The 16139-nt window shown below is 40.4% G+C and overlaps 1 protein-coding gene across 1 annotated transcript in view; it reads left to right on the forward strand.

Annotated features, from left to right (window-relative positions):
- ANKRD33B (ankyrin repeat domain 33B) overlaps positions 1-16139 on the forward strand; it is an 84061-nt gene that overhangs the window by 44928 nt on the left and 22994 nt on the right. Inside the window, exon 2 of the mRNA XM_024224237.2 lies at positions 14215-14344. Within this exon, the coding sequence (XP_024080005.2) occupies positions 14215-14344 (130 nt within the window). The remainder of the gene's footprint in view (positions 1-14214; positions 14345-16139) is intronic.

Genomic DNA, 16139 nt, shown 5'->3' on the forward strand with positions numbered 1-16139 from the left:
AGCTTTCGTGGGTAAGAACCTCACTTCTTCAGATGCAAGATGCAAGACGCTTGCATCTGAAGAAGTGAGGTTCTTACCCACGAAAGCTTATGCTCCCAATACTTCTGTTAGTCTTAAAGGTGCCACAGGACCCTCTGTTGCTGCTGAGACAGGCCCTCAAGCCTCCTCCAGCACACACACAGGTAAGGACACACCCAGCTGCAGAAAGACACAAATACTGAAATCAGCTCTGTGTGGGAAGACTCAGCTGGGGAATTGCCCAGCACTCAAGTGCACACCCTCTTTGGAGTGTAAACCCAAAATTGTATTGTCTTGCACCGCCCAGAGAACTATACAGCGTAAGCTCATAAAATGCGCTCCCTCCCTCAATGTGGAGGAATATATGCACAGCTTTTTGCCCCCCCAGTTATGAATTCCACAAACTGGTTTCAGAGAAAACAAAAACAAGTTTATGACTACAAAAGATAGATTTTAAGTGATTATAAGGGTTAGCAAATAGGTCAAAGCAGATCACACAGCAAATGAAACAAACACACAGCTAAGCTTAATACTAAAGAAACTGGTTACAAGTAAAAACAATGAGGAATCCTTGTGGCACCTTAGAGACTAACAATATTATTTGGACATAAGCTTTCTTGGGCTATAACCCACTTCATCAGATGCATGGAGTGGAAAATACAGTAGGCAGGTATAAAAATACAGCACGTGAAAAGATGGGAGTTGCCTTACCAAGTGGGGGGTCAGTGCTAACGAGGCAAATTCAATCAGGATGGAAGTGGCCCATTCCCAACAGTAGACAAGAAGGGGTGGTTTTGTTCAACATCTTTATTAATGATCTGGATAATGGGATGAATTGCACCCTCAGCAAGTTAACAGATGACACTAAGCTGTGGGGAGAGGTAGATATGATGGAGGGTAGGGATAGGGTCCAGAGTGACTAGACATGTTGGAGGATTGGGCCAAAAGAAATCTGATGAGGTTCAACAAGGACAAGTGCAGAGTCCTGCAGTTAGGATGGAAGAATCCCATGCACCGCTACAGGCTGGGGACCGACTGGCTAAGCAGCAGTTCTTCAGAAAAAGACCTGGAGATTACAGTGGATGAGAAGCTGGATATGAGTCAGCAGTGTGCCCTTGTTGCCAAGAAGGCCAATGGCATATTGGGCTGTATTAGTAGGAGCATTGCCAGCAGATCGAGGGAAGTGATTATTCCCCTCTATTCGGCACTGGTGAGGCCACACTTGGAGTATTGCGTCCAGTTTTGGTCCCCCCACTACAGAAGGGATGTGGACAAATCGGAGCGAGCCCAGCGGAGGGCAACGAAAATGATTAGGGGGCTGGGGCACATGACTTATGAGGAGAGGCTGAGGAAACTGGGTTATTTAGTCTGCAGAAGAGAAGAGTGAAGGGGGATTTGATAGCAGCCTTCAACTACCTGAAGGGGGGTTCCAAAAGGGATGGAGCTCAGCTGTTCTCAGTGGTGGCAGATGACACAACAAGAAGCAATGGTCTCAAGTTGCAGTGGGGGAGGTCTAGGTTGGATATTAGGAAACACTATTTCACTAGGAGGGTGGTGAAGCACTGGAATGGGTTACCTAGGGAGGTGGTGGAATCTCCATCCTTAGAGGTTTTTAAGGCCCAGCTTGACAAAGCCCTGGCTGAGATGATTAATTGGTGTTGGTCCTGCTTGGTCCTCCGGAGGTCTCTTCTAACTCTAATATTCTATGATTCTATCAACAGAGGGAAAATTACTTTTTGTAGTGCTAACGAGGCCAAATCAATTAGGGTGGATGTGGCCCATTCCCAACAGTTGACAAGAAGGTGTGAGTATCAACAGAGGGAAAATTATTTTTTGTAGTGACCCAGCCATTCCCAGTCTTTATTCAGGCGTAATTTGATGGTGTCACGTTTGCAAATTAATTCCAGTTCTGCTGTTTCTCATTTAAGACTGTTTGTGAAGTTTTTTTGTTGAAGAATAGCCACTTTTAAGTCTGTTATTGAGTGTCCAGGGAGATTGAAGTGCTCTCCTACTGGTTTTTGAATGTTACAATGCTTGATGTCTGATTTCTGTCCACTTATTCTTTTGCGTAGAGACTGTCCAGTTTGGCCAATGTACATGGCAGAGGGGCATTGCTGGCACATGATGGCATATATCACATTAGTAGATGTGCAGATTAACGAGCCCCTGATGGTGTGGCTGATGTGGTTAGGTCCTATGATGGTGTCCCTTGAATAGATATGCGGACAGAGTTGGAAATGAGGTTTGTTGCAGGGATTGGTTCCTGGGTTAGTGTTTCTGTTGTGTGGTGTGTAGTTGCTGCTGAGTATTTGCTTCAGGGGTGCTGTCTGTAAGCAATACAGACTAACACGGCTACCCCTCTGAAACTGGTTACAAGTAGTAATTTCTCATCCTCAATCTTGTTTTAGGCAGATTGCAGGGTTTCTTGAAGGCAAGCTGCTCATGCTGGCAGTTTAAAACTCCAGGTATTTCTTTCACAGGCCAGACACCTTCCCAGCCTGGGCTCAGTTCTTCTCTCCCCCTGCCTTTGTCTTTGTTTCTTAGATGTTTCCAGCAGTCATCCTGGGCAGGGATTCAGTAAAGAACGACCACTGATTAAGTCACTCCCCAGCCTTACATAGATTTTACATATGGCTGAGAACCCTTTGTTTTCCAGTGTGGTTCCCCTCCTCCCCCAGTGGAAAAATACTGGTATTCTATCATGGAGTCCAGTACCAGGTGATATGATCACATGACCCTGCAATGTCAAAGCAGCCATGAATCAGAGTTTGTTTGTGGCATCCCAGGAAAGCTTCTCAGGAAGGTGGGAGATTAGCATCTTCAAAGACCTATTGTTCTTCCTAATGGCCCACCAGACTGATTGCATTCTGTCTGGTGGGCATCCCCCAGGTGTAAACCCACTTGTAGTTGATACAGAGTCAATATTTCTAACTTCAGATACAGAAATGATACATGCATACAAATAGGATAATCATATTTAGCAAATCATAACCTTTCAAATGATATCTAACATGACTCATCTTAATCGTAAAACAATATTTCTATGAAGACTCTGGTGCGTAGTGTCACAACCAGTATCCCTTTAACTAAAGTTAAATGTGTTGTTTATATTATTTATGAATTCAGACCTCTCTGCCTAGCCTCTTGGATTTAGATTTCTCTCTCCATAGTTCCAAGTGAGAATAATGGACTGACTCACAAATAAATACTGAGAAGTAGGCATCAGCTAGGAGCTTGGCTGCCATGTATCCAAAATACGTTTGTTATCACTGCCAATGTCATCAAGATTTAGCCATAATATTTGACAGTATTGACACTGATTAGTTTGTGTAATACAAACTATAATGTTAGGATTAATAGGGTTACATTATTTCTCAGGAATCATTGCCGCTTAATAGTTTTATCCCAACCCGACAACCTAACTAAACTGAAAAATGGAATTTGACTATGTAAAAAATGCATAGGTTAATTTTTCCCCCTGCTTGCCTGATACATCAGCTTTAAGACTTTGTGCTGATAGAGCAGTGCAGAGAGGCTTTACTGGGAGCTGAGTATCTGGCCCTCAGTTTCTGACTTTACCATCAGGCCTTAACTCAGCGGAGGTCAGAGGGAGCACCACCAGTCTGATAGAGAAGAAACATGCAGTAGAACCTCAGAGTTACAAACACCAGTTACAAAGTGACCAGTCAACTACACACCTCATTTGGAACTGGAAGTACACAATCAGACAGTAGCAGAGACCAAAAAAAATAAAGCAAATACAGTGCAGTAATGTGATAAACATAAACTACTGAAAAAAGGGAAAGCAGCATTTTCCTTCTGCATAGTAAAGTTTCAAAGCTGTATTAAGTCAATGTTCGGTTGTAAACTTAGAACAACCATAATGTTTTGTTCAGAGTTGAGTTACGAACAACCTACATTCCTGAGGTGTCTGTAACTCTGAGGTTATACTGTAGCTGGTCAACCTAGGAAAAAGGCAGAGGACAGGGCAGGAGATGGACAAAGACATTCCACATTCACAGTAGAAGCAGGATGGTCCCTCATCATAAAAATCCTGAGCATGTTTGTAGGATTTCTTTTTAAAGTCTGACATTGATTTCTTATTTTATCTCATAGAGCACAAGGAAACATTAATGCCACAGTGATACCGTGATCCCCAATAAAACAACAATCTAATAATAATAAATAACAAAATACTAAAACCACCACACACATACAGAGGCAGGAAAATAGACTCTTATCCAAGCTGTGCTTTTAGGGATCCTTTCAGACAAATTGTGTCCAGACCAGAGAGCTGAACAAACAGCCTCCATCTGTCTCAAAGAGCTATAACTGGTTTTTTTTTTTTTACCTGAGAGCCTTTACCTCCTTTGACCCTGAATCAGCTGAGACTGGTTAACTCCTTACAAGTCACTTGGTCTCAGTTAGTTAAAACCTTTCCACTTCCTCTTTAACATAAACATTTTGTTAAGACAAGCACTTTTAAAAGTGAGATAACTCCCGTCAGAGGTAGAAGTAATCATGCCATCATAGGAATTATGAGTTTACATACAATTCCTTCACTATGAAAAAGAGATTAGTTTTGTAAAGCAGAAGTATCTGCTAGCCTACTCTCATCATTCTTTTATGTCATTAGTGATGCTGCTATAACTAATTAAAAGAATTTACATGTTAACAACTGTAACATTGACTTTATTAGCAGAAAACATGCCCTTCTGTTAGCTTATTTATTTTCCAGGTAACAACTGGTTTATTTGTTGTACAATGTAAGCTTTTGCAAGTACAGAAAAATGGCTTCTCATAGGCTATTTTTAGTAGTGATTACTATAGATTTAGATTACAGTAGCTTATGAAGGGATTTTTAGCAGAATTGATACATAGACTAAATTCTACCTTTATTTACACCTGTGAAGCCACACTGACATATGTAGCATTTTATGGGGTACCTGAGGACAGAATGTATCCCATTCATTAAATGGCAGATGAGAGTTATACATTATTTTTTGTAAGGTTTGAGGACTGGCATGCTTTTACATAGTGCAAAACTCTTATACACTTCAAGCCGAGTTCTTAGTGTTCTTAATGTTCTGCAGTGGAGGTGACATTTTTGTGACCCTCTTATTCAGGAACTGGAGTGGATAGTGTCATCAAGCTTTGCTGTTGGAGACAAGATTTTGCTTTTGGCGTTTATGTTCCCTTGCAGAGTCACAAAGATTTACACTTCCCTGCTTCAGTCCACACTGAAAAACTCTCTTTTGCTCTTGTCTGACCGCTTTCATTGGAAAAAATCAGCATCTTCCCCCAGGCTCCTGTATTTTTGTCCAAACAACAATTTCCTCTTTCAAACTCCTGATTTTTTGGTCAGTTTCCCATATAATATCTACACACATACATTACTACTCTTCTCTCTCTAAAAGGTCAGTCTAAATTCTCTCTTTATGGATGGTATTAAAGTTTATATGCCTGACAGATTTCTGTTGCACACAAACAATCTTTCTCATGGGATGGAAGACCCGGATAATTACTTTATCTCATTCTCTGCTGACCTAATTAGCAAAACCAATTATAAATATGATTTCAGCTACTGGCAAATGTTTCTCCTAATGGTATATGTAGTCTAAGAGTTTATCCATTCCACACAAATCAGGTAAGAACAGATATCAGTGCTCAGTACTAAATTCTGCTCAATTACTCTGGTGTAAATCTGGATTTTCTCAGATGATTTATAGGCTACCTGCACACTGGGAGCCAGCTGTGATTCCCAGTTCATGTCGACATACCCACGCTAGCTCTGCTTGAGCTAGCACGCTACAAAGAGCAGTATAGTCAGGGTAGTGGCTCAGGCTAGCCGCCCAGGTACAAACCCACCTGGACCCTCTGGGTTTGTATTTAAGCAGCATGGCTGAGCTGCCACCCATGCTACACCCAGCTACAGAGATATTTTTAGCACGGGTATCTCTGCAAGCTGGGACTCACACCTCCCGCTCAAAGTGCAGAGGTAGATTAAGAGTTACTCCAGATTTACACATCATGGGAGCAGAATTTGACCTATATTGCATAATCCGAGATTTATTTTTTTTTTTAAATCTATAAAATAATGGCACTTTTTTATTTTATGATATTTTTAAAAATAAAATATCCAGATTTTTAATACTACTCATCACATTAAACATTTTATTTATGAATTACCGTTATTTATAACATTTAATACAATAATGAGTATTTTTATTTTTCTTAAGTGAAAATTTCTGATGATTATATAAGTGCTGTTTGATTTATATACTTTTAAAACTAATAAATGTAGTTACCATAATTCTCTCTAAATATGTTTGTGCATATATACATTGTTAGAGTTAAATTATTAAATTTAATTAAATTACATATTTGTTTAATCTTGCTTTTAACCAAATTGCAAAAGTGTCATGAAAGCTTACAAAGCTAGGCTCATGGGACCCCGATCCACCAAGGGACTTAGGCACTGTAATGCTCAGTGTCCCAGTGTCTAATTTTTAGGCCCTTAGAAAATCACAGGAACCACACTGTGATCCACAAGGCCTGAATTAGGCAGCCTGTACAATGAATGGGTAGAGAGTGATGCCTTAGAATGCAATCCTTGAAGCTAGCATGCTAGGAAGCTTCTCGGCTAAGCTAGCCAAGGGGAGATGCTGCCAACAGAAGTGCATCTTAAATCCCTCTCCTTTCATGGAGACAGATGCCTAAGTCCAGGCTGCAGGGAGGCACCTATCTCTGCTTGTGATTTATGAACCAGGGGATGCTAGGTGTTCGGCTGCCTAAGTCATGTACAGGGCCCAATCTGGTATATGGGCTCAGCCTCAGAGGCCTCCTGACTCTACACAAAACAGCTGGGGAAGGATGAAAACCTGCCTCATTGCCTTCAGCCCGATGGTTAGTGTACTTATCTAGGATATGGGAGATCCCTGCTTCAAGTCCTCTCTCTGCTTGCTGAGGAGAAGGGATTTGAACAGGGATCTGCCACTTCTGAGGTGAGTGTGCTAACCACTGAGGTATGGGGTAGTCGGGGGAGGTGCTCTCAAGCTCTCCTGTTGAAGTTGTCCCACTTTAATAAAATAATCAAATAGTTAACTATTAGTTTGGCCAGAGACAGCATTAGAATGGCTTTCTAGTCAGAGAATTCACCTGAGCAGTGATAGATCCCTGTTCAAATTCCTTCCCTGCAGCAAGTGGGGGGAGGGGGGGGAGATTTGAATTAGGGATCTCCTACATCATAGGAGTATATCCTAACCACTAAGCTACAGGTTATGAAGGAGTTTGCCCATGATGGTTTTGAATGGCGTTAGGCTGCCTCTGAGTATGCTTACCAGATCAGGCCCCACCTGCAACTTAGGCATTCAGCTGCCTATCTTTTCCCTGATTTGTGAATCTGTCTGGGACTCAGGCAGGAGATAGGCATCTGAGCCTAGAGTGGCTCAGCAGTGTGCATGCTCTGAGGCAGAAACAGGCACTTCAGGAACTTTTACTACAAAAACTTAGGCACCAAGTGAATTTAGGGTCTTCAGGTTTAGGCGGCAGCCAAGAGGGAGTTTTGTGGATTGCAGTGGAGCCTAAAAATGGGACTTAGGTGCCTAAGTATCTTTATGGAACCCACCCGAAATTTATTTGTCAATTCTTTACCAAGATGCTCATAACAATCTAATGATATTTTAATTCTCCTGTCACACACATTACTTGTTCCAGGCAAGTGGGGGAAAGGTTAGATTAAGATGTTTTCATTCTTACTTTCCTGGAGGAAAATGTGTTGTCCGAAGATAATTTAATTAAGCTAAAATCATTTTATGGTATTTGTGATTTTCTCTGCTGTTCGCCTTGTGTTCATTATTGATCTTGTGATATTTCCAGCAATCTCTTTATTTTCTATAATGACCTGATGCACAAATAACATTTCCTATTTATAAAAACAACGAGGAGTCCAGTGGCACCTTAAAGACTAACAGATTTATTTGGGCATAAACTTTCATGGGTAAAAAACCCACTTCTTCAGAGGCATGGAGTGAAAATTACAGATACAGGCATAAATATATATTGGCACATGAAGAGAAAGGAGTTACCTTACAAGTGGAGAACCAATGTTGAAGGCCAATTTAGTCAAGGTGGATGTTGTCCACTCCTAATAATTGATGAGGAGGTGTCAATACCAAGAGAGGGAAAATTGCTTTTGTAATGAGCCAGCCACTCCCAGTCCCTATTCAAGCCCCAAATTGATGGTGTTAAGTTTGTAAATAAATTGAAGCTCAGCAGTTTCTCCTTGAAGTCTGTTTTTGAAGATTTTTTGTTGAAGAATGGCTACTTTTAAATCTGTTATTGAGTGTCCAGGGAGATTGAAGCGTTCTCCTACTGGCTTTTGTATGTTACCATTCCTGATATCTGATTTGTGTCCATTTATCCTTTTACGTAGAGACTGTCCAGTTTGGCCAATGTACGTGGCAGAGGGGCATTGCTGGCACATGATGGCATATGTCACATTAGTAGATGTGCAGGTGAATGAGCCTCTGAAGGTGTTGCTGGGTCCTTTGATGGTGTTGCTAGAGTAGATATGGGGACAGAGAAGGCAACAGGGTTTGTTACAGGGATTGGTTCCTGGGTTAGAGCCCCCTCCCACACCCTGAACATCTCATTCCTTGCCTCACCGCACAGCCCTCACCCCCACACCCCAACCCTCTGCCCCAACCCTGAGCCCCTCTCATACCCCAATCCCCTCATCCCCAGCTCCGTTGGGTTGTGGGCATCAACAGTTTTCTTCAACTGAGTCGCTAGAAAAAAAGTTTGAAAACCACTGCTCTAAAGATAGTGTTATTTATTGTGCTTTGTCAGTCCAGAGTGAATGAGGAAACCAAAAAACACCCACGGGGGGAGAGAGAGAGAGAGAGAAAAAAAAGCAACCAGTTTAATCATGAAAGTTATTTATTGCCAGGTAATAACCATAGGGGAGCCAAACAAACAAAACAGTTATAATATTAAATCTTACTTAAATTTGATTATAAAAGTCAGGTTTAGAAAACTATAACTGATCACACAAGTCAGGGTCAGAAGGGAATACCTAGAGAGAGAGAGAGAGAGCTGCGTTCTCACCACTTCGTGAAGCTTGAATCCATCGGGGGTCCCAGGTGGTGGTGGTAGCTGAGGGTCAGAGTGCTGGAGACAGGCAGAGCCCTCAGCACATTCAGTCAGGAGAAGATGAAGTCCCAGTGGAACTGATGCAGATTTGGATCCAGGCATCAGAACACTTACTTGAGCATGGGTAGGGGGTTTTGTAGAGAAACAACAGTGGTTCAAGGGAGAACACTAGATTTGTTTATGTGTAATCTGATGGCTCAGGGAAGTATACCAAAGTTATTTTGTTCAGGCTAGACAATGGGAGCTGATCATTCCTGCCTATGGGTGGTGTTCCTTGGAGGGAGCTCACAATGCAATTAGGGAGCTTCACGATTTTGGGTACCAATAAAGGATTTATTACTAGAATTGGACTGATTACTACTGAGCTGGGTGTGTGCAGGTGTGGGTTCATTAACATCTGGATCAGAGATCTCCCATCATGCGGTGCTTCCCTACTTTTCTGGTCCCAGAGTTCCATGCGGTGCTTGCCTTGGAATCTCTGTTCTCCATTCTGTATGCTAATGGAGATGCCTCCTTGTCCCATGTTCAATTCAAATGAGGCTAGGGGAGTTTCCTTAATCCTGTCACCCTTATCCCAGGGGTATAGGTGTGTCTCCGACTGCTTTTTCATTGCTTTTGGTAAGTCTTTCTTCTGATCAGTTTTGGTTCAAGCAGAGGCTGGGGGGGGGGGGGAAGGTCTTTTGTGAGTTAGACAGGCTGGGTACTGTGCCCTGGTTCCCCAAGAACACAGAGCTGCTAGATAACACTAAGGAGCCCTGGACACCACGGATATTTGCACCCTCCCCCATTGAAATTTGAAATGCCAACCCTGTCGCAACACCACTCAAATTTGGCCTGTCCACAACATAGATGCTTTATATTCTAGCATTTAACTATTGTTTATGCACAGAAATCTCTGTTAACATTAGAGAGAGCTACTTATGTGGATCTAGTCTGTCTGTAGTTATTCAAAAATATGCCCACAAAAAGAAATAGACCACTACTTGTGGCAGCAAAGTACTAATGGGTGTTTGTGTAGTAAGTTCATTGTATTGCAGGATTAGTGACAGATGAAAATGGTGTCTATTTTACACATGATGTGAAGGTTTTACAACAAAAATTTTTGCTAAACAACATTCACAGCTGTTTTGTCACTGCTGTCCATTTTCTACTATTCCAGGCTTATATCATTCTATGATATAAGCCTGGAATAAACTAGTAGGCTGAATAAACTAATTAGCCTCTTACAGTTGGTATGGCTACTCCCACTTTTTCATGTTCTCTGTATGTATATATATATATATCTTCTTACTATATGTTCCATTCTATGCATCTGAAGAAGTGGGCTGTAGCCCACGAAAGCTTATGCTCAAATACATTTGTTAGTCTCTAAGGTGCCACAAGTACTCCTGTTCTTTTTGCGGATACAGACTAACATGGCTGCTACTCTGAAACCTATATTAATATAACTTTCGTACACTTATTTTGCTGATATGATTAATATTTTACTTTTTCCATATGATCAGACTATGTTTTTCATCTGCAGACTTTTAAAGCTGAGGCGATTTAAGTCCTGAGCATTCAACAGGAAGTGAAATTATTAAAGAAATAGAGTAATGTTAAGGGGGTGACCAAAAGGAGTTGAATTATGTCTCAGGACCAACCATTTAGGCAAAGGGAATGCACAAACCTGCAGGGGGTCAGAATGATTAAATTGCAGTAAGATTTCAATTAGCAGAGACAGTCCCACCTGGAAAATGAATGTCTTCTGATAGTGTTACTTGAAGTTGTATGCAAATAAGGATGCTTTCACTTAACAAGATCCCCTATCCAGTTTCAAAGGAATCTTTTGAAGTATTGCATGTTAACTGGAAGGAAATTGAAATGCTCTTTATCAAGGAGTGCTGAGCTTTGTTAAATATTGCGTGTGAGGTGAATTGTGTAAAAAAGAAATCAGAATAATAGTCTTATTCAAAGGTGCAATTGAGAAATATTGTGGTCAGTATGCTGACCAAAAAGATGGCATTGTGTCTGTATCTTAAGGAAGCTGTTTGTCGCTTGAACTAAAAGGACAACCGGAATTTAAATGGAAGAGGAAATTGAGATAACTGTGTAACATTAATGTATTGACTAATAGCAATCTGATTGTAATGACAAAATAGCTTGGCAGAGGACGCTCATTGCCCAGTGGCGTCTGTGTCAGTAGTACATCAGTTGTGCAGACTAGAGGGCTGGGGTAAGAGTAATTTAGAAAGGTGGTGGGATTGGCTAGGATGGGATTATTAACAGTAGTGGTACTGTGGTAGGAGTAGGCTGAATAAACTAAGTCCAGAAGTGATCTACTGTCTTCTGTATTTGCTAATGGCTTTATTGTCAATTTAGGCACGTCCCTGAGCAAGGAGTGGTGTGTAAAGCGCATCACCTCAGGAGTAGCCTGGAGAGGCATTGTGACTCAGAGACACACCTGTGAATCACAGCTTCTTCTCCCTTGGTGCATTCAGTGGGCTAGATCTTAAACTGATGTAAATTGGCATAGCTTTATTAATTTCAGTGGAGCTATGCCAATTTACACCAGCTGGACATCTGGTCCAATATTTTCCTAAACAAAAAAGATTAGAGATGGTTTCTGCCGAGGTCTTTCCTTTACAAGCTTATTGATCCCATGGCTACAAGAAATGTGTAACTTTGGTGTTTCATATCGATTCAATAAACATCTTTCCCACATCATGTTGTGCCCTTGCTGCTGTTTTAATTTTCCCAACGAAAGAAAAAAAACCTAAGGGTCAGATTCTGATGTGCTTACTCCTCCCCATTACTCTGCTTTAAATGTGACTAAGGGGTTGTAGCCACAATGGTAGCTAGAAGGGGATTCTCTCTTGGCCTTGTGCACATGGTGGACAGGCTGGAGTATGTGAAGGACCCTGCTACTATTAACAGCAGTCACCACTTCTCTGATTAAATAGGGACCAAGTAGGAGTCAAATCGGGTCATTTGGACCTTTTGAACTGAAAAAATTTCAGGGAGGTTTGTGTTTGTCACTTCATTAGGTTTAAAGTTCTTTCACCCACGGGCTTCTTAATCCCCCCTGTAAGTTGGTGGTCAAGTTGAAATCTGCATGTCTGTGTGTTCTGGCTAGGCAAAGGGAGCAGAGTAGAAAGGATTAATTTTGTTTCCTTATTCTTTTCCTCTGTCTTCTGAGCAGTTAGTTGATGTGTTTAGATCACGGTCAGCATTTAAGAACAATGTGTAGGCAGTTGGGAAAACCCAGGGACTCTCACTAAACACTGACGTTATTTTACTTGTTGCTGCCTTATTCTGTACATTTATCAGAGCACTGTGGATGCTTATGTACTGGGTTACACAAGTAATCCTGAAAACATGAGATAATGGTTTTAATTCTAATGGTCAAGTGAGATGTTGAGGATTAAGTACTCTGGTTCCATTTAATCAATGGCTAAAGTATTTTGATATTTTAGGGAAGCTATTTTGTTTTTTTAAATTAAACAATGGCTCAGGGCTAAATTGGGTGGTCAGATACATTTCCTGGTTTTTCTTCCTCCTGGAGATTTTATTGAGCTTTTAGTTGTTATTAAGAACATTAAACAGTGATGTTTTTTCCTAAAAAAATTGATTTATTTTATTTACAGTATTAAGAATGCGGGATTGCCAGGTGATAGCTGAAATATTTAAAATTGATCATAGATATTATGAACTTAAAATAAAACTACCCATAGGACAAATATTTGCTTTTCAGATGACTAAATGCAAAATCACCCAGTGGTCTGGGAACTTCTTGTGTTCATCTTGATATATAATATAATCTGATAGTTTATAATAATTAGTATACAACATTTTTCTAGACCTGCATATCATTAAGTCACATTTGTAAAATAATTTTTGTCTAGTAGTACAGTATTATGCCTGGCTTATTGCTATGTGATAATATAAGGAAAGTTCTTGTGTCCCACCACAAAATATATGTATAAGGCTCAGAAATCAGTATGCCATGGGTGCCTTAAATCTGAATTTCCCAAATTTAAGTCAGAACATTAGTGTTCTAGTAGCATACTAGTCTGTATTTTAATATCAGCCTTTTTTGTGCTTCCAAAAAATGAGTTGTATGGTGGTTTATGAATACTCTTATACTTCATAATCCCACATTGATTTACAATATAATGACTCGTACACTGTTAGAGCTACATGTTGTTGTTGTTTTGTCTATTATCCACAATCTATTGTGAGAAGTAGAATTTCTGAATTAAAATATTTTGTAAAAACTCATTTCTGAATCTGGAACACCATGGTCACTAGCTGAACTGCAACAAATTACTACTGGCACTGATGGATAAATGGTAGTTAGTGGGGCTCAAAGGGTTATAATTTTCCATAATATTTAAAATTGTTAGAGCTTATTTAATATTTTTCAATATATATTATTTACTGTTAGGGGTTTTTTTTTTTAAAGGAAGTAATTTACAAATGTAAACCCAAGCCTAATAAAAGGGTCAATCATTCATTTCAGGCACAGCCCTGTATTTAGAGGAATGTGGAGGTCTCCACATATCTGCCTTTACCACCCTTCCCTTCTGTTTTTTGGAGACATAGTCATGGCTTACCCTACCTCCTGCCCCTTTGGGGTGTCAGGCATCCAAAGGGCACATGCAGAGAGCAGTCCCTTTAGTGTAGGAAGCACAGGGACTGCTATGGAGCCCATTGCTGTGCCTTTCATCTTCACTTCAACCCCTGTGCAACCATGAAGCAGCAGGGAATAATCTGGCCCTAAGAAAATTAGCCCGAACGAAAGCCCCAGATCCTAACACACACACACAGTTTTGTGGGAGCTCAGATCCAGGTCCAGTGTAGTCCCTCACCCAAACTACCCTAACTTTGTGGAAATTCAGCTTCAAACTTTGCGACTTCGGCTCACCACTAGTTAACACTCAAATGTCATGTTATTTCTCACATGTAAAATAAAAAGAAAAGCCAAATGATATACTTCCTCATTGTACTATTGATCAGTCTGCTCTGCTTACCCTTAACTACCTCCTTATTTTTTATTTATAGACTGGCCTTATTGTTGCTTGTTACCAAGGTTTTGTGGATATTGTAATAGCCTTAGCACAGTGCCCTCATGTTGATGTAAACTGGCAGGACAATGAAGGGAACACGGCTCTAATTACAGCTGCGCAGGCAGGTAAGGTTCTTTCTCTGTTTCACCTTTATGTATCAGGTTTATGGTGGCGTGTTTGTCATGGCCATTGCTTTTGGGACAAAAACTGTGATTCTTAGGGGGTTTTTCCCACAACGGCGTGTGGAATTTATAAACCCAGCCAGTCCACACCAAAGCAAAGGTCTCATGAATCTTTTACAAGTTCAATATATATAGATAACAAATTCAAACTATATCTTTTGTAGTGGAGTACGGGAGAGTAACCTGGGCTTATCAATGGGTCTAAGCCATTAATTATTAACAGATGGTTTTAATTATTTTAACTTCAAAATAAATGAAATTTTGTTCAAAAATGTCATCCTGTGACTTTTTTATTTTGTTTTTTCCTTTTGAATTTTCTGTTTTTCTTCCACGATAAACAACTAGTCATAATGATGTTAATACAGTATATTATGTAGCTGCAGTGTGTTCATAACTATAGCTTTCTTTCACATACCTTTCACATATCTTGATGGCCTGTGGTCATTGTTGAATATTGGAAAGAAAGTTAAGGAGCTATGTGACAACTCGGAAGTATTTTAACTGCAAATATGTTATTTAGTCATTCCCTATTAAGGACAAGGAATCTAATCAGATATTGGGGGCCTGATTCAGCATTCACTAATTCTGGTTTTATACCAGGGTAACTACATGGACTTCAGTGGAGCTACTCCTAATTTACACTGGAGTGAGAGAGAAATCAAAGAATCACTCTGCATGTTTTATCCCACCCAGAGACAAATGTGTGTTTATTTCTAGCATGAATATACTCATCAAAAACTAACTGTTGATTATTGTTAAAAACTAAAATACTGTGCCTTAATTTTAAAGACTGCTGTAGTCATGTACTGTAAGTGGATACAAAATGCTGAAGTGACTCAGAAAAGAGAGGTGACCAATATGATTAGGATCTGTATCTACAGGCCAAATACAGACTCTTTTTGTATGTGGTATGGAGCCCAAAACAGCTCTGCAGCCCTACCAGGCTCTGCAGCTATGCTCATCTAAGCAAATTGTCTAGCTTGGTCCTCAGAGGCAATCGTGTAACAGCTAAGTGGATGCCCAACCTTCTCCCCTCCCCAGGCATGGAATCCATGATGTACTTACTGTATTTATTTATTTCAAGTGTTTTAGCCGTGCTGGTCCCAGGATGTTAGAGGCAGGGGCGGAAAGGGGGAGGGGCAGGGCTTGAGGAAAGGGATGGAGAGGGGGCAGGGCCTGGGACGGAGGGTGTGGGTTGTCCCAGGTGGCCCTGCATACAGCATACATTTAGTGTTACATTTAATGGACAGCATCAGACAAGTGGTCCAGCTGTGGTAGTTGAGTCCCTTTTAAAAGCTGTTGTTTAACAAAGAAAATTATATAGTTTAATGATACATTCCTATGCCCTAGTTACCATAAAATTTGTTTGGCAGCTAACTGGACATGCGTAAACATTATTTAGCAATAAAAACTAGTATTATCTTTGCTGCTAGTAAATATTTGGCTTTACCTGAGAAATTTTTTTGTATTATTCTGAAAAAGGAAATGATGGATTAGTTGCTATTTAAGAAATCACTTGGAGGTAGTAATTATAAAATGTTTAAGTTTTTTCAGAATTGTCTTATTTATAACAAGGTAATCTCTGTAGCTTTCTGAATAGAATCAGGAGATCTCATATGCTCTGTAACCTGCTTTCTTTTATCTGCTTCTGATGTATATTTGGCTCATAAAAGATTTAGAGTTAAGGCTGGCTCTTTTCTGACCTTTATACCTAATTATAATGAGCTCAGAATTAATC

The sequence above is a fragment of the Terrapene carolina genome, unplaced genomic scaffold, assembly GCF_002925995.2.
Source record: "Terrapene carolina triunguis isolate 2854851 unplaced genomic scaffold, T_m_triunguis-2.0 Scaffold580, whole genome shotgun sequence".
NCBI lineage: Eukaryota > Metazoa > Chordata > Testudines > Emydidae > Terrapene > Terrapene triunguis.